The sequence below is a fragment of the Ammodytes marinus genome (assembly GCF_949987685.1).
Source record: "Ammodytes marinus genome assembly, chromosome: 6".
Taxonomy (NCBI): domain Eukaryota; kingdom Metazoa; phylum Chordata; class Actinopteri; order Uranoscopiformes; family Ammodytidae; genus Ammodytes; species Ammodytes marinus.
The window spans coordinates 18,482,725-18,502,807 of record NC_137235.1 but is presented as its reverse complement, the minus strand read 5'-3'; the positions used below and the strand labels follow the sequence as shown (position 1 = coordinate 18,502,807).

The following is a 20,083-nucleotide window of genomic DNA, read 5'->3' as shown; positions in this document are numbered from 1 at the left end:
TACTGTGTGTGCGCTGAAAAAAGTGGGTGTTCATACACAGCCTAGGCTCTGTAAACGGGTATTCACCGATTTTGACAAAAAGGAGATTTGAAAACAAGCATTCTGCAGAATAGCTGACTCCACCTTTAACTTTATTTGTTTACGTTATTATGAATTCAGCAAATGAACAAGCCTCGCACTAATTCAATGTCCTTCTCCTACCTATATACTGTAACCCCTCTCTCTGCCATTTCCCTCAGTTTCGAGAACTAGGAAACCCTCCCCCGCACAACCTGGTTCCTCTTTCTTTTTGTCAATACAGAAAACCCTAGGGATGATGAAGCCGAAGCTCATTGAGACTTGATCCCCTTCCCACCTTGAATCTCTGTCCCTGGCTCCCTACACGTTTACAGGCCCGTGTATTGATCCCCAACTGACCCTACGTTCATTTCCTCGACTGCCTTCTTCCCATCCCTCAACCCCCTTTCATCCCTCATACTCAATCTGAAAACCCCTGCCCATTATTCAACCCTTCACGAACCCTACCCGTCATTCCGAGAACCTGAGTTGTGTGTACAAACGGCACAAAGGACCAACCGCTGACTCAAGACAATCTCTAGAAATGTAGAGCGATTCAGTGGCTCATCATAGTGTAATCTCCACTTGTGGTTACAGCAGAGGCAATATGGGCTCTCTTTAATGGACTTCCAAATAATGGCCAGTCTTACAGAGAATCCTGAGAGGGTTCAGGGGAGCTGTAAAAAGGCATTTAAGGTTGGATTTTTTTTTTATTGTTCCTCTAAGGCAGGGGTGTCAAACTCATTTTCACAAAGGGCCGAATTACGACATGATAATCACACGAAGGGCCAGACATGTCGCTTACTGACATGCCTTCTTTTTATTCCAAAAATCAAACAACATATCTAGGTATATAACCTGCGTACATACGGGGCATAGGCTAGGTTTCGTTTACATATTTTGGGGGACAAATTATAGGTGGGGGGTATGGGGGTGCTCCCCCAGAAATTTTTGTGCGTCAAACACTTAATTTCCTGTATTCTGGTAGATGTTTCTGTTTTCTGTGCCTTTTCTGCATCAATTTATTGTGGAAATGTCTTTATTTTTCTAAAGGAAAAGACAACATTCAGGTTCCTGGTGAAACAATTATAAAGGACTATAATGCAGTAAGGCTCTCAGGCATTCTGGATTGAGCCACAATATGTTTTCTCTTGGATTTTTCAAAACTTTCTGCACTTTCAAAACATATCACGTTTTTTTATTTTATTTTTTTATAGGAATCATGACCCAGCACCAGTGTTAACTATTTATGACACTTTACATTGGTAATGAAATGCAAAGCCACCATTGGAAACAAAAGGGGTGGGCTATCAGCGGCTATCTAACGTTAGCTAGTGAGCTATATTGTAACTTGAGGCAAAAAGTTAAAAACCAGATAATGTTAGCATTCATCCTTAGATAGTTGACACAATCAATCATCATATTAGCATGCTATTTAGCCACATAGATTGGCCTATTTACAGCCATTAGAAAACTGACATCTTTTCTTCAATGCAAGTTCATCAATTCATGGCTTAAAATCCTGAGCTGTGGAACTTTCAGCAGACATTCCTAGTGGTAAGCTGTGCGAGTGTCCTAACGGTTGGGTGCGTGTGTGACGTGCGGATATGGCACAGGCTCCGCATGAGAAAAAAAAAAAAAAAAAAAATTTTTTTTTTTTTTTTTTTTGCGGGCCGAATTTAATGGAATTACCGAATTGGTTCGCGGGCCAGATTAAATATTGAAACGGGCCAGATTTGGCCCGCGGGCCAGAGTTTGACACCCCTGCTCTAAGGTCATCAATGATAGTGCAAGAAAAAGGTTTTCAATATTATGCAGATAGATTCTGTTGTAAATTATGCATAGCTTTTTGTGTTTTTGTCTTCCTCTAAAGTACTGTTAGCCGAGTAAACATAGTCACATGTATTTACATCTACAGTATGTGTGTCACACACACTCCCAGCATACTGTTTATGGCAGAGGGCGAACAGGGCTGGCATTGGTGCAAAATCCCTTAAAAGTAGCGAGAAGCCACAAATATAAAATTAGCCATCCACCCTGCTGTCACTGCTGAGGATCAGACCAATAACTTCCAAGCTATACTGGCTTAGCCTCTCTTCCTCACGTCCCACTCCCCCGTATCAATCTCTTTTTACCAACACAACGATTTATCTCTCACAACTTGACCGCAACTGTGGAAAAAAGCTGCTTTTCTGCTTGAGGATATAGGAATGAAATTCACTGGTCATAATAGTTCTGCAGTGGAATTTACATTTACTTTACGATCCCCTTGCCTTATCCTAATATCCCAGGCCATTTTCATCTCCGCTGACAGGTGGTGCAGCTTTGACAAAGTGGCACATGGCAATGAAGCGCCAGCAAGACCATGGAGAGTTATAGTACAGCAATATGCAGTGACATTACAGCATTTCAAATCAGCGAACAAACTGTTTAACCACACACACACACACACACACACACACACGCACACCTACACACACACGCACACCTACTTGTGAGGACATGTATTGACATAATCCATTATCTAGCCTCTTATCCTAACCTACAGTACATGCCTAACCCCAACATTCATACCTGAACCTTAATACATAGTCTTAACCCTCAAACAGCCCTTTAAAAGTGTGTCTCAAAGTGAAAACTGGCTAAAATGTCCTCACCTTCCAAAAATGTCCACACTCCTAAGGTCTAAAACTCAAATTGGTTCTCACAAAAGTAGTTGTACAATTACACACACACACACACACACACACACACACACACACACACACACACACACACACACACACACACACACACACACACACACACACACACACACACACACACACACACACACACACACACACACACACACACACACACACACACACACACACACACACACACACACACACACACACACACACACACACACACACACACACACACACACACACACACACACACACACACACACACACACACACACACAGTGTCAGTACCTTCTGTGCGGATGGTGAAGGGGGAGTCCCCCAGTCTCTTGGCTGAGAACTGGCCCCCCAGAGAGGTCATTAGAAAGCAAAGGCTGAAGAAGCCTATCCCCACCACGAAGATCCTGCAACACAGGGGGAGGAGAGAGGCAACAGATGAAAAGGGAGTTGAGATAGATGGACCGGTTTATAGGGAAGGGCAGGTTAATGGATGTTTTGGCTGAGTGGTTTGGAAATATGAAGATGAGGATGGAGAGCGGGTCGGCCAGTGAGATATTTAGAGGCAGAGAAAGGTGTTGATAAAGAGTGAGGGGCTTGAAAACAGACAAAAAAGAACGTACGGGCAGATGAAACAGGCTGACAAAGATAAAAAACAGGTTAGCAGGATAGAATGATTGGCAGCGGGGGAGTAAAAGGTAGGATGGGAAAATAGAGATGCAAAGACAGGAGGGTGAGGGAAAATGTGGAGGTGGTGGGGCAGAAGAGGAGGGTAGAAGGCAAACGAAGAGACACAGCACTCGGCTTTTTCAGAAGGATTATACATACAGCAATGATAACACGCAGAAAAGCAGAGAACTCCAAAAATGTCAGTGTTCTGATGTTATCGGTGTCAAAATATGGATGAGCAGTTGTTGTCTCCGAGTGAACGCACAATTGATGTGATTATTTAATATCAGAGAGACACAGAGGGTAAGGGGAAGAAAAAGGCAAGGAGACGACAGATACAGTAGATAGCCCTTAATACTCAGGCATTTAAAAGGTAAAAGCCAAATGCCAACCAAAGTCTGTGAGCACACAAATTGGTCTAAGTCACTTAAACTGACATGGAAGAGATCTTTTTTTCAAAGGCATGTGAGCATATACGTGATTTGGGACAAGATCCACAGTCCTCAGTTAAACTGATGTTTGCCAAATGAAGTGAGTGTCTCAGTGCTCATGGACAGGAGGAAGGACTTCGGCCATGTATATCTCTCTCAATTTCCATCTGGGGATTTGAGGGTTGATTTAAGATTGACTTGAAAAATGTCATCAGAGTATGGGCAAATTTGAGCTTTGACACGTAAAGTTGTGCCTTCCCTCGTTCTGCGGCAAAGATCTAATGTTTAAAACGCTGCCGTAGCTCAGAGGGGAAAATAAAATGAGACTTGTGGTGGGTTTTCGTCTTGTTAGACCAGAGAATGAGATCTTTGACTTACAAAAGGTTGAACATCTCTGTTGATATAACCCCCACAAGAGAAAGCTCTTGGAAGATTAGAAGTATTGCAGTAAAAAGGCAGATTAATGTGGCAATGACTGGCTAACACTCCAGCGCTGAAGCCATTGTCCCAAATGTCCTCATTGTGTTACATTTGTTTGGAATCTTGTATGAAACAAGCAGTCTCAAATCATATCCAAAATATAAAAGAATACATCTAAAGCTTTTTTGGAGATGAAGAAAATGAACTCACAGGAGCATTTTGAGATACAACTATCCCCCATTCACTTCATAATTAATGGCCAACCTTGCAAAGGTAACCTTTAAACTTTTATGTTCAGCATCAGGGGTTGGAAAACCGAATTTTAACATAACAAATGGATGAATTATTTAGAACTGTTGCTTTCTCTTCAAAGCCAGGCAGGAGCTGTTTGCTTGAATGCGCGGCCCAGTGTGAGATCGGACAACCACTTTCCCGGAATGGTGCAGTTAAGTAGCTCCGGTCACGCAAACTTCTGAAGGCAGAAACCTCTTAATATTGATGAGGCAGTGAGAAATAAGCTCCCATCAACAGCAAGGAAGAATGGCCACTTAACCGAACGCTTGCAGAGGGGATGGGATTGACCCAAAAGGATCAAGACGATGTTGAATAATCTGTTAAGTATAGAGCGCGGTGGTTTGGCAAGCTCCCATGGGCGACTATAATCCAAGACAGAGACAATTCGTCTTGGTTTCCGAGTCGTGATACACTGGCTTCAAGGACAGACAGTGGGATGTGGCTCCTTGAGTGCAGCGACACAAGAACATATTGCAAGTGAATAATAATCATCATCATCATCATCATCATCATCATCAAGGCTATCATTCATTTAAATGGAATGCATCAAACAAGATTACAGCTATCTGATCACTCCGAAAAGTATAGCAGCTATGCAGTCATTACAGTTTGATTGGTCGTTTGTTCTCCATGTACATTCTGCAAGAAAAGTGATCAAGATTGCATTTTGATCTGGATCGAATTAATGAACTCACTGATTACACCTGCAACAAGACTGAAATTTGCGTATGATTCGGTGTTGAAATTAGACTTCCACATTCTGATCATCAACCTCATTTTGCTGGCAGTGGAAGCAGATTATCAGACCATTTTTTAAATGTTTTGATCACTGTCACCAGCGGGATTAACGGGAGAAACTTCAGAGCGACTGTGACAGCGCGTCGGCGACCGCTATCCGCCATGTTGCATTTCTTTATGCTGAAAAATACACAGGGACGTGATGGACATAACTGTAATTTACATCAAAGTCCCCGGCATCTGAGCAGCTGGCACATGCTCAGTCACTCTGGTGTTCTCATTTTCACCTCTCTGTCCCCTCCCAGGATACTGTAATGTAGTGAAATAATAAAATATCTCACCCATCTGTTCCAAGCATATTGCAGTTATTAATTAGAATGGCTCAATCACTGTCAGAGGACAACAGCACAGTTATACATTAGCTGACGTTGTGTATCCAGTCCCCCCCTCCCCATACAATCAATATGATTGAGGGATTATTTGTCATGTATATGCCGCCATGATACAGAGGTACTTATCATACCTCACTATACTACCATCTGCTTAGGATGCTGAAATCTGAATAACTGATTTTAAAGTGTTAATACATTTCAGCTGCCACATTATTTTCATTCTCATCCTCAGGGCCTTGTATTGTTGCAGTATGGAACACTGAAGAGGCCCACTGACACAAGGGGGGTTACACAGAGGACATGAAGCGATATTGGCAGATTTTACAGGCTAACCATAAAGCTTTGTGATCCACTGTTTTTATTACGTTATGTACAGTATACATTTCTATTATTTCCCCTGTGATCTAATGATTAACCATCTTTTGTGTGTTCATGTTAGAGATGCACCGATACACTATATTACAGTTCCGACCCATTTTCAATATAGGCTATAGGTCAGGATATCACCAATACCGATACTGTCCGATATCATAATGTTTTTTTTACCTTTTTGTTGGTGGTGGTATTATATGTAAGATATTAAAAGCTTTAGCAACACAGCAATGCAGAAAATATACAACATTGCAAAAAGGCTTAAATGTATCGGAAACCATTTATTTCAACTGCTTTGAACTGTTTCAATACAGAAGTATTTCAGAACTTCAACTTCCTTCAGAAGGTTTTGAAAGTGCAATGAAAATGTTATAATAGAAGTGCAGGAATGTGCAAAGAAATAAATCTCCAAAGAGCCCTTTTACATAAGCTGCTGGCTGCTTCCTAAATATGAATGAGATACATTATCGGTACGTGGATCGGTGGCATCAGTCCGATATCCGTCCGATGAGTGGATTCCAGTCACATCGGACCAGATACCAATATTGGTCCTGTTCATGTGGGTGTGTGTGCAAAGGAGAGGGAAATATAATCAGTTTGTGTGGATGTGTAGGCCTGATGCTGTCCTGGGGCGATCGTTTTACTCTCTTATCATTTAGAAGTTTTTTTTTTTTTCAAAGTGGCGTTAGGTGGTTGATACGAGAGGATTAGGCCCCGGTCCTGCCTGACGAGTCTTTAATTAACAGGCTTAAAGTAAATGCTCTGCTCCCCATAATTGGATCAGAAAGAGAGATCCGCTATCAGCTAATTGGCTTCCTCACACATATAGACTTATATCAGATTGGGCCTGGAGGTACAGGATACAGTGAAGCGAGAGGCTGCTGTGTTGTGCCAGGCGTGAACGAGCCGTGGTGTGGATGTTAACTTCGCTGCTGTGTTTTTCCAAGAAACTTTCACTGTCGCCTGAACTATAGCCACTCACTGCGATCATACCCAGATGGTGTTGATTATCCTATCTCACACTAATTAGAAAGTATGAGATAAAATTACTTTTGGCTGTTTTTTTTAACCACTTTCTGCTGTAGCTGTTAATCAATAGATCACACGCGTCAATAAATATTCCTGTTTATCTGAAGAAGTTACCCACGGTTCACTTTCTGAACTTAAATGTGTCTGCTGGAGTTGTAACGGTGCTCCAGTGATCCAAGATGAATCTTCAAAACATCCTTAGTTCAAATGTGGTCAGGCAGTATTAGCTCTGCCAAAGTGTTGGTTGAGTTTCCTTGTCATAACTATCCAGAAAAGGCCAAGTTTTTTTAAGTTTGAATATAACAGGGGTTACATACACACATCAGCTGTATCTGTGGTGTCAAGGCTAGAGTAGCTTTGCCACTAAGCTGCCGCAGTGAGTGTGTTTGAAAGCCTGAATATATTGAGGAGATAGCAGGTAAGTCATGACATTCAGTGGAACACTAATTGGAAAAATCCAACAGTGTTAGCAGGTGGGAAAGTGGGTGAAAGGGTCAATGATAGTATCCACTGAGAGCGAGGAGATCCTTTAGCTGCTGCGCCACCCAACTCCCACAATGTATAAGAGGAAATGATTTAAAGATTTAAAGCCAGCAATTACTCTATTCATGTAAGGGCAGCTAGAACAAAGCAGGTTAAGTCTGAGGTGTTTAAGTGGTTAACACGTTAACAGTTTTACATCTTCACAAACAGAGCCCAGCCACACAGTGAACATGGAGCAATCCATGTAGAAAGAAACTAAGTTAGAGTTCGACTGACTGGTGGTACAGGCTTATTTACAACGGCTCTTACATGATGTATTACTGTGTGTTGTTCCCTTATCCATCTAGATCTAATTAATCTCGTAGAAAAACATCTGGTGTGTGTGTGTGTGTGTGTGTGTGTGTGTGTGTGTGTGTGTGGGGTTGTGTGTGTGTGTGTTGAGATTGTGTGCGCGCGCACACACACACACCCTCACTCACAAACACACTTGCACACAACAAACGCACGCGCACACACTCTCTCTCTCTCTCTCTCTCTCTCTCTCTCTCTCTCTCTCTCTCTCTCTCTCTCTCTCTCTCTCTCTCTCTCTCTCTCTCTCTCTCTCTCTCTCTCTCTCTCTCTCTCTCTCTTTGCATCCCCAATGCCACAGTAGCGCATCTTGTCAGGGCTTTACAACTCAGTGTAGCCATTCCTCGCAGTGATGTCTTTATGTTCAGCTATGGGACATCTGTATGAAAATGTTATGAAATGTAGCCTATGCCCAACACGTAAGAAGTGAGAAAAACAAAACAAACATATGCTAAATTGTTACCAATGCTAAGCAACCACAATGTTGCTCGAGGCTAAAAGGAAACTGCCAGGGTAGGCTACACAGTATAACGTCGTCAGCTCTTTTGTCTCTTACCTGAACGGTTTGAACGTCACTAGACATCTTCTGACCATTATTTTAGCGTCGGTGCTGCAGCCAGTAGTCATTTTCCAAAACGAGCGACCCCTGTCATCTCTGCTAACCTCCCAACCTGGAACTTGAGCTGACCAAACATTTTTTTTAATTTTTTTATCTGCGTCCCATCCAGCGGTCCACAGCGGCAGTCAACGCGGTTATTTTCAAACGAACACGACACCCAGTCACCCACAGGTGCTTCTGTAGCCTACACCTCCGGGGGAGAAAAGATGGAACAAAGTTTAATTCAGCAAGTCTTCTTTCCCGTGTCGGACAATGTCTTTAAAAGCGTTATCCTCTCGTCAGGCAAACACTCTGAATCTGAGCCGAAGTCGCTGCAGGTGTTGTCGACCATCGGTGTCATATCCGATGTAAGCTCTTTAGGGCGTAGTTGTTGTCAAACATGTAGGTCAAAGTGTGTGTTGTTTTCGCTCCGGGGAGGGTTTGAAGGAGGTGATAGCGAGCTGCACAGGCGTTTTAACTTCACAGCGAAGCCAGCGCGAGTGTGGCAAGTCAGCCGTATTTCCTCGTACTCTTTAATTTCTCCAATGGGCAAGTAAGCTTCACCGAGGGTTTGAACGTCCGGTTGATCTTTTCAGTATAATAGCACCCTGATCATAAGAGAAAATGTAAAAGAAAATACACTATCAGGACAAATCATGTAGACGTATTTATTATTTATAAAGTCAAAAATCATTCACACTGCTTCAGGACGTTGCAACCAGAGTCCACAATAATGAAGAAAGAAAGAAAGAAAGAAAGAAAGAAAGAAAGAAAGAAAGAAAGAAAGAAAGAAAGAAAGAAAGAAAGAAAGAAAGAAAGAAAGAAAGAAAGAAAGAAAGAAAGAAAAAATGCAAGTAGGCTAAATGATATTTTTTTGTAAAAGTCCTAAAGAAATTAATAAATTGAATGTGATGTTGTTTGTTTGTTTTGTGTTTACTCATTAAACGTTTCATGATTCACATATTTTCAAACATATGTAGTCAGCCTATAATCATAATCTAAAACCAAAACATGTTAATGACAATGGTGGGATAATGGTCAGGATATTTTGTGTTAATGTATCTCTATTTAGTTTGGTTTTATGTTATTATAAATTGCACATTATTATACAAAGCAGTTCTAAAGAAACCAGTTAGGTATTTTTTTTAAATAATGATTATATTGTTATGGCACAATTTCCCCCGACTGTGCCTATAGACTAATACTTAACTGTGTGCGCAAACACATTTTGTCCTTTTATTTTTGAATGCAAATCCCATTATTTCCTGTATGGCTGTAGCTTCCATTGGATGACTTTACGCATTACGCTGGTCCACCGGCACAGTGATGGAGAGATCGAGAGATCCGTATGGTGAAGCCTCTGAAGCCTCTCAGGCCGGCGCCGTCTACGGTTGTGACATAAGATGCACTCAAATAGCACTCAAAACCTCCACTTATTGTTTCCTGCTAAAGTACAAGTCGAAGCCTTTAGCAGTCCAAGTAGGTATAGCAGGTATCTGGAATTGGAATAAGTGATTTGAGGGATTCATTGTTCGTCAGGCACTTAGAATCTACTGGTGAGCGTTAATCTAATCGGGTTGTTGTGGGAAACTATTGAGGGAAAGTGGTAAGACTAGTGTTGAGCGCAGCTGATCCTTTCAGGACCATGGACAGCGAATATGATCAGGGCACAACAGTGGCACCGAGCGGAAGGCAGTGTCATAGCAGCACCAGCCAAAGAAAAAGAAAGAAAAATACAGTATACTGTATCTAAGACCTATAGAAGAAGAACAATTTCTACACCCACACAGCACACAACTTGTGGCTCCACATAGAATTAGCACAACCAATAAGGGAGGGACTTGAGCTGCAACATAAAAATCCCATTTGTTCGCCTATACTATAGATGATTTGCAGTCAGTTTCAGTCGTTTCACAGATTATACACTCTGTGTGGCAAGGGGTGCGTTGGAGCAGAAATGGAGGAGACAGAAGTGGGGAGATCTGTGGGGGTGGGGGGGGGGGGGGGGGGCGGTAGACGGAGGATGACAGTGAAATCTCAGACTCCCTTTGTGCATCACTAGCCGCGGTACATGTGGATTTGACTGACAGCCCACCGCCCACGCAGGTTGTCCCTCTCTGCGGGTTGTGGGAAGAGTTCTGCTCTATCAGATGGAATCCACTGGGCAAACATGGGACTTTTACACCTTTTATTCCTGTCTGTCTGTGTGTGTGTGTGTGTGTGTGTGTGTGTGTGTGTGTGTGTTATGTGTTTCTGTACACAGTACTAGAAATTACCTAGGTGAAAAAAGCATTCGTCAGACGGAGAATGCCCCAGGGTACGAGGCTTCACATTGCTTTCAGACTCTTACAAAGCAAATATATACTTTATTCCTGGCTCACTCTTAAAGTATCATTTGCAATATGTTGCACTATATCTCCAGGAAAGATGCAATTTTTTTTTAAATTGAAAAAGCTGCCAACTGCCAGAGTAAATTGTAAGGGGAGATACTGTTCCTGTCGTGGCTGTAATATTTTTTTTTCTTTTTGTACTCTAGTCCTCCTTTACCCTCCTTTGGTTAAGTTCTTGCCACAGCACTTGTCACTGTTCTTAATGAGCTGTCTACCCTGGAGCAGCATAAGGCCCAAGGCAGAGCTAACCAGAATCTGTAAAGGCACCACAGGCACACAAGAAGATGGTGATCTGTAATGAAAAAATGATGGCAGTTCTGTTATCACCATGGTTATTATTATCACGTCTTTTGTGCTGTATATTTGTTAATGTTGCCTGCTTTGTTATGGTTGGTATGACTTGCCCACCAATGGCAGCTTTGGTGGCCTCAGCAAACCATGTACTGTACCCTAAAATGTACCAACCTTAAAAAAGAAGACAGTTTCAGGCTGGGGGATTAATGCATAACCACAAAATGCATATTTTATCCTATTCACTTTTTGTTAAGTTCGCTTACACACTTTTGACTTTTACCCAACTATTTCCTGCATGCCTACACACACACACACACACACACACGCACACGCACACACACACACACACACACACACACGCACACACACACACACACACACAAACTTTGTTTTTCATGCCTGTCAAATATTAATTACAAAATGGTCCCACCGATTGAGTAAGTATCTAAAAAATATCTTTAACCTAATATAGGCTATCTCTAAATGGAGCTGTTACAGATATTATGTGTCTGGATAAGGATAATGATCCAGTTTTGTGAGCTAATGGAGAGGCTGTTTTATTGGGACAGCAGCAAACATTGATTTTTCTGGAGCCAGCAAGTCAAAGGCACTTCCCCATTTCTAAATGGATCTCGTTGGAACATGGTGTAAGAGCAGTTAGCTAAACAAACTGTGGTTCTAAATGAGTGACCTATGCAGGTATTACAGTAATGGTATAGGGACTGTCACAAGATGAGTTGAGATGAAAACAACAGACCAAGAGCAATTGTTTGAACTCTGATCACATAGGTTGCGTTCCGAATCGCATACTTTCTACTATATAGTATGTAGAAAAAAGATTTAGGATGTCCCGATTCTTGTGGCCAGATTTAGGATGGTTAGAAGTACCCGGATGTCCTACTTCATGCGGTCAAGATTGTTAGTGTTGAAAAGTGCATCCTATTTGGGCGATTCTGACCCACAATCCAGTGCGCACGTGAAGTGACGTCACATCGACGAAGCCTCCATATGAAAACAAACGGGGATGCGCCGGATATAAAAGCAAGAGGCAAGATCAAGGCGCAATGTTATGATGAAATAAGAGAGTAAAGTATGTCCCAATAGTATGCCTACTGCATCCTAACTAGATTCTTTTTATCGTCGGATGTAGTATGTAGAATAGAAAAAAGAAAGAGTCTGCGATTCGGAACGCAATCATAGTCAAAGTGTCGCGCATGTGCGGCCGCCAATCTAATTACATTTTCTCTGGAGGCGAAGAGAACCTGCAAAAAGAGGAAAACGTCATTGTTGCAGTTCTTTAAAAATGTCTAGACTCTGACACACACCTAGAGAGAGAGACACACATCAAGCAAGGGCAAGTCATTAAAGAACGTTAACAAACAATGTATACAACTATGTGGACCAGTCCCCATGTCTGTAGAGTTCATGGAGTAAATCAAATGAAAGGTAAATACTATGCATTAACATTTGTAGCACCTCTGCACAAAGCTGTGAGGCCAAAGAATCAACCAATAAGGAGCAGTGCAACAGCAGTGTTATGCCGCAAGTTACTCACTTTATATTTTTGAGCTGATTCCTCGCTGACAACATTTTAATAGTTTTGGCAGCCTGACTGAGTTCTCACCTGTTTCTGAACCAGTTGATGAGCAGACACAGAACTGTGTTGGAATTGTGTATATCAAATTTGACTAACATACGTTACGCTGCACAGCTACTCCCACTTGGAGGAACAAAGAACAGGAAATTAGACCAGGCAGGCAACAAAACAAACCTTTCGCTGTGTTATTTTAGACCCACTCAGTTCACCCTCTCTGGACTCCCACACAACAATGGGCTAATTGGGAGTCTGGAAGTTGGTCAAAAAAAAAACAAAGAATAATCCATTACCGCTGAACTGTAATTGAAAACATAGCCCGGAGTTAATTACTAAGCATTAATCATCCTATTCTCCTAGCTACCTGTTTGCTTTATAGTTTTTCATTCCATCAACTTACCAATTAATTTGGTTTTTTAATGGCAATTTAAAGAAGGTGGACTGGAATGGAGGAAAACAGTTGAAAGGAGTGATAAAGACAAAACGGTTCAGACGAATGGTGGGATGACTGAAATCGATGAAGGAATAGAGGATAGACATGAAGAGAGAACGTAACAATAAGGGAGATTGATTTCTCTGTTATTAATGAGGGGGAAGGCACGGTGGAGTGATTCCTCTGAGTCACGTCCAGTTGGATTATGGTCCGGTTGTTGAGAGGTTGAGAGATGATGGAGTATTGTGATGTTGACTGACAGCCCAGGTCGACACGAGAAAGACAATTTGCATTTTCATTATAGATTGACTTCCTTGCCCTGTGTGGTTTGACACTCATGCACACAGACAGACAGACAGACAGACAGACAGACAGACAGACAGACAGACAGACAGACAGACAGACAGACAGACAGACAGACAGACCCGCACTGTAAACAATAATTATGTGCACATTTAATAATGTGTTCAACTTAAGGAGAACATTTGATTAATTCTATGCTGAAGGAAGTGCATATTTTTTTGTGTATAACCTGATTTCATCCAACGTCAGACTATAATGGATATTTATTATTACTGTAAATATGGGAAGGTAAAGCTCCCTAACAACCTATCTTTGATATAAAATGAATGAGCAAAAGAAAAAATATTAAGAAGTTTAAGGAAATACATTTGTTTGATTTCCTTAAAATGTTGTTTGATGTGAGAATCAACAAAGAGTGAGGTAGACTGCGTGGAAGTATGGAGCTGAAACTGGGAGGTAGCTCAGCCTCTCCAAACCTTAAAAATACCACAACCAACACCGATGAGCTGACAAATAAACCTAATGCTCCATGTTTGTTTACTCAAATCACAACCAGAAATGTGAATAAAATGCTGGACAACAGAAAACCTTAAACAATGCTTTTAAGTCAAATCACTCCCCGTACGTGAAGGAATTGCTAGTATTGCGGATACAGCCGTTAGCTCAATCTGCATCTTTCAGCAGCTTTGAGCAAATTATTTTGGTCTGCATTCCTCATACTCCTACCAGTGAAACATAGAAAATGCCTAACTTGATTTAATGTGGATTTGAAGCTGCTGGAGCAAGAAGAAACAATATTTATTGGTAGTTTATTGTCACTGGATTAGTCACTTGGACAAGTTGTGCAGTGCGACAACGCACATGCATGCACACACACACACACACACACACACACACAGGCAGTAGGGGAGAACACACACACACACTGACACACACACACACACACACACACACACACACACACACACACACACACACACACACACACACACACACACAAACAGTTGTTCCTTCAGACAAGCACTTTTGTAAAGCCGACAGTTTTGACAGCCAGCAGCCCACAGAGTAAACGGAGCAGTCATCTGAGTATGTGAGTGTGGCATCACTAAGGAACGCCAAAGGGGAAAGGCCTGCAGGGGCCATTGAGGGCCCTAATACTGACATTGTGACTGACAGACCTACAGTCCTATTCTGTGGCAGGGGGACAGGATAGACTATACACACTCGACAAGCTCCCAGAAGTATCCTCACAGAGACAGAAAAAGAGCCGATCCCTGCGTTGTGATCCAAATAGAAATTCTCTCAGAGGCTTACTGTCTCACACAAGACACAGTGGACAGCCAAACCACAACAGCACATACAGTACACTCAGTTCTGGACTGAGAGGCAACTGGCAGTGCATAACAAATTATTCTCTCGTCATTCTGCTCTAGCCTGGCTCCGCCCGCCTACCTACTTCCGCCCAAATTTCATTTTCCCTTCAGTAGTCAGTCTGGTGGTGGGGCGTATTAGTGAGATTTTTCCGAACAGATTTCTGAGTATCCAATCGGCGAACAGAGGAAGTGGCTGAGAACGACGGGTCTGTCACTACACGATCTGAGGAGCCTGCACGATATGAGGTGCGCGTGCGCAAAATGGCCGCCATCGTTGACAGCCCGCTTAGCTCAAAGTGTTTTGGAGAGCCACAGACTGCACTAAAAACAGACTGTAACTCGCTCAATTCTGAACCGATTTTCATGAAATTTAGTTTGTTATGAAGATAGAACAATTAATCATGATACTGATTACGTGTTGGAATTAAATTCAGTTAAGGGGCCGCTAACCCACGGACTTTGTGTGTGTGTGTTTGTGCTCACGGGGAACTTTAGGAGGGGGCGGGGGTGAGGACGCTGACGTGCGTTGCCTAGGCGACTGCGGGCTTTCCAAGATGGCGGCCGTTCTGCGCATGCGGTCCTCATATCGTGCAGGCTCCTCAGATCGTGTAGTGACAGGGTCGAAGTCGCGCTCCAGTTTCAGTTGAATGCTGCGTTCCCTTACGCTCGGAACTCGGAAATTTCCGACTTGGTAGTTCCGAGTTCCGACCTGTCTGTGTTCCAGTGCATCTGCTCGGGAAAGTATGGACGCCTACAACCTTTCTCATCCAAATAACTAAACGTTAGGCTCTAACAAGTTACCATTGCCAGGTACCGGTAGATCCATAGACTACAATATGTAGTGAAGTCGGAAATTTCCGAGTTCCCTGAACGCACCGTCAGAAGCCGGCTCACGACCAAACGTTATGCGATTGGTTGGCTAATCCAGAGTGGCACTGAGCAGATCCAATAGTTTTAAACTTCAACAGACACCCGCCTTCAAGTGAGTTAACGTTTGCCAATTACAGCACTTCCAGACCTTCTGTACAAATGAAATGAAGTACGATGGTCTGGTAGCGCCAGGCTAATTCTGCTCAGCGTTCACCACCTAAATCCTTCTTCCCATCATTCAGTGGGTAGAAATACATACTCTAGTATAAATAATCCGCAAACACCTTTTGGATGAACTTGCACACAGATTTTTGGTTGGCCAGACCTTGTCGTCAAACATCAGTTCCTGACCTCCCTAATGCTCTTATTGAGAGGAAATTCATGCAGCCTGCAAAGCTGCTTTAGTCACATAGTAATACCTGCAAACAGATGCTAATGGTATAATGCTCTGTAATTACATATTGGATGTAAGTTAAGCCATCCACATCCTCTTGGTCATGTATGAGAAAGGGAATTTTCATTAGCTTTTTTAACCAATATTTTTAAAAATATCTGTACAGTTGTAAAGGCTGGCAAGAAAAATAATTGTAGTGAAAGAAGTGAACTCGAGCTTGTTTCAAGGCTGAGTCTCTTGCGTCTCACAGCGTGTACAACTTTGAAACATCCACACTGCACGAACTGCCATTCTCACCTCCTGTGGGGCAACATCTCAGCAGCTTCACACAGGCTCCCTATGATCCGCCATCACGTCTGTGTGCAATTTCCGAACCATTGGGGAAGACAGCACAGGAGACGACAGCTGTGTATTTCAGTACAAAACGTGTAGTGAGGACAGCAAACTGGAAAGCTCATAGGAGCCAACACTCATCCTTCTTGCCACATACAGTACATACGTTTTGTCTGTGCTCTGGGAGTGAATCACTGCCATTTGCAAGTTTAATTCTTCCTTTTAGTTTCTCATGTTCTCAGGTTTCACTAAATAGTGGCAAGTAGCCTACATCATCCCTGTTTGGTCACATTTCAATATTTCACCGGAATTAGGGCAAGGTCTGCACATTTCCTGCACAGCAGGGAGCAACGCACTCATTCGGTGCTTCCCCTCTATCCGCTAGTGTTTCTATAAGCCACTGAGTTATCATGCCTTTTAAAAGTGGCAAAAGGGAAAAAGAGGAGGGATTGATCCACTTTCCGCCTTATGTAGCAGTAAAAAGACAGACCCGGGCAAAAATCAATAGCGGTTTATGAAGGTTGCTGTTGCACAGTGGATATAATGTTATGACCACTCAGAATTAAACACAGTGAGGTGGAGGCAGAGCAAGAGGGGAGGATTTAAAATACAAATAAACAGACAAACTGGGCCATTTTCTTTTAACTAAAAGCAAATTAAAATCACCTCAATATACCGGATCTATAGTCTTTCACAAGTTTCTGCTATATTCCAGTGATAGGATCAGATGGGGTTGATGGCATTGGCGGCATGCAAGAAAAACCACCATCTTTGCAGTTGAATTGGGGATGGCTGCGCACCAATTTACCTGTGCTGTACTTTACCAACCCTACACAACATCTGATTGACCACGAGGATAGAGACAGTGTCCTAAATAGGAAAAATGGTGTGAGCGCTCCGAGAAGGCAGTGATGTGTCAAACCCTGCCATGGTGGGTAAGAGGTTGGAGAGCCGGAGTGATTAAAGCAATGAATCACTAAAGGGAGGGCTCAGCTGCTGGCGTCATCTCAGTCGCAAGTTGGCAATGCAGGGCGCCCATAAGCAGCAACAGCAATTTTTCATTAAATCTAGTCAAGAAAGTGGGTGTTTGTGTATGTCTGAGAGAGAGAGAGAGAGAGAGAGAGAGAGAGAGAGAGAGAGAGAGAGAGAGACAGAGAAAGAGAGAGAGAGACAGAGATATGTTTCAATCTAGACACATTGTTTTTCACTCTGTTGTTTACACAACACTGTATAAATGTGTTCAATTTCATTCTCGTTCTCCGCCAGCCGAAACAAGACTCATAAATCTAGATAGTAGATATGTACGCCGGGCCACAATCACTTTATAATGCTGCCAGCAAACAAGTTCAGGTGTGACTTGCAGGTGTGCAGCGGAGTGGAAAGTAGCTCTACTGTGTTTATGCTTAACACAGCAAGACAGAATCAAGGTTGGGTTATTCTAAACTTAAATTGAAAGTATGACAGAATTATTACCATGGACTGAAACGAAAACAATGTAAGACATTGTGGCACAACTGAAAGTGAACACAAAGTCTTCTCTGTGTGTAAAACTAAACAAAATTACAACAGAATGATATTAGTTCAAATACAAAGAGAAGAAGAGAATGCATTTCAGGAATGTATTTTTACTAAATACAATTAGATCACTATAGCATTCAACATAACCAACACTAAATTACATCTCATTTAGTAGGCTAGATTCACACTTCTACAGAACTTCTATTTTGCCCAAATTCTAAACATATTTAAATTAGCAAAGTCTTGTAAAAAAACATAACCAAAAAAACTAAAGATGGGGCAACCTTAGCTCAGTTGGTAGGGCGTCCCCCCCATGGGCCTCGGCCAGCAGCGGACCCGGGTTCGACTCCAGCCCACGGTAGTTCTCTGCATGTCACTCCCCTCTGTGCCCCATTTCAACTCTGTCTCTACACTATCAATAAAGCATAAAAATGCCCCAAAAAATAAAGATAACTGAATATTATATTTAAAGGAGAAGTAAGCGATATGGTCAGTGACTGCAGTTGGAAATCCCCTCCCTTGTCCACAGCCACAGAAGAGGCAAGCACATCATTGACACAGATTGGGGAGACAAACAAACACAGAGAGAGAGAGAGAGAGAGAGAGAGAGAGAGAGAGAGAGAGAGAGAGAGAGAGAGAGAGAAGGGTAGCAGGATATTTCCGAGCTCAGTGAAGCCCTTTGGCTCTCCACTCACTCACATACAGTGTCGTGCGAAAGTTTGTGAACCCCTTGAGCCTTTTGGAATTTTATTTATGTTAACCATTATTAATTAATTTTTTTCAATACCAGTGTTTTTTATATGAAATAACAGATGTTTGTTTATCAATTCAACATTTTTCTTTTCCAGAAATCAATTGTTAAAATAGATAAAACAAATTATTTGACAAATGTTGTATGTGCAAAAGTTTGTGAACCCTAAGCTGCATTGCTTAAATCGAGCAAGGTAAACACAATCAGGTGGGCCAAATTGATTGATGAAATAGACCAATTTAATGAGAGATCTTTAGGGAAGAAATTGGGCGCCACTAGATAAAACACGGATAAAACCAGGTCAGTTTAGGCCCACCAAACTGAACCCATACAGGTCAGACATGCTAAAAGGGAAAAAAATCTCAGAAGATCTCAGGAATAGAGTTGTGATGCTGCACATTTGTCTGGGGACAGCTATAAATTAATTAAAAAAAAGTTTGAGCTCCATCGGTCCACCGTGAGGCAAATCATCTACAAATGGAGAGCTTTAAGAGTGACTGAACATCTGCCTAGAAGTGGACTTCCTTCAAAAATATCTTCAAGCGCCACAAGAAAAGTATTTTTTTAGTTAAAAGCCAACCCACACATTACATCTAGTGATTTGCAGACCTCTCTTGCAACATATGGAACAGATGTGCATGGTTCCACAATAAGAAGAAAACTCAGTCAACATGGCTTTCAAGGGAGGGTTGCTGAAGAAGCCTCTGCTCTCAAAAAAGAACAAAACTGTTTGTCACAGCTTTGCCAGAGAGCACCTGGAGATACCTGAAGTCTTATTCTGTGGACAGATTAGTCCAAAATTGATCTGTTTGGTCATAACCAAAACCGCCATGTTTGGGCAAAAACGCAACTCTGCCTACCACCAACAGAACCTTCTCCCAAGTGAAGAATGGTGATGGCAAATGGTCTGCAAATCTCCAGATGTAATGTGTGGGTTGGCTTTTACCTGAAAAATCCCTTTTCTTGTGGTGCTTGAAGATATTTTTGAAGGAAGTCCACTTCTAGGCAGATGTTAAGTCACTCTTAAAGCTCTCCATTTGTAGATGATTTGCCTCACGGTGGGCCGATGGAGCTCAAACTTTTTTTATACGGATGTATAGCTGTCCCCAGACAAATGTGCAACATCAAAACTCTATTCCTGAGATCCTCTGAGATTGTTTCCCCTTTGAGCATGTCTGACCTGTATGGGTTCAGTTTGGTGAGCCTAAACTGACCTGGTTTTATCTTTGTTTTATCTAGTGGCGCCCAATTTCTTCCCTAAAGATCTCTCACTACATTGGTCTATTTCATCAATCAGTTTGGCCCACCTGAT

General features: G+C 42.2%; 1 protein-coding gene across 1 annotated transcript in view; it reads right to left on the bottom strand.

Moving 5' to 3' along the window:
• LOC307251822 (alpha-1,6-mannosylglycoprotein 6-beta-N-acetylglucosaminyltransferase B-like) overlaps window positions 1-8,573 on the bottom strand; it is a gene marked incomplete at its 3' end in the record, with an annotated part of 116,674 nt that extends 108,101 nt beyond the window's left edge. Inside the window, exons 1-2 of the mRNA XM_080029242.1 lie at window positions 8,477-8,573; window positions 3,039-3,151 (exon numbers count right to left, since the gene is read on the bottom strand). Coding sequence (XP_079885368.1) covers window positions 3,039-3,151; window positions 8,477-8,547 — 184 coding nt within the window. The 5' untranslated portion in view covers window positions 8,548-8,573. The remainder of the gene's footprint in view (window positions 1-3,038; window positions 3,152-8,476) is intronic.
• Between the last annotated feature and the right edge of the window lie 11,510 nt (window positions 8,574-20,083).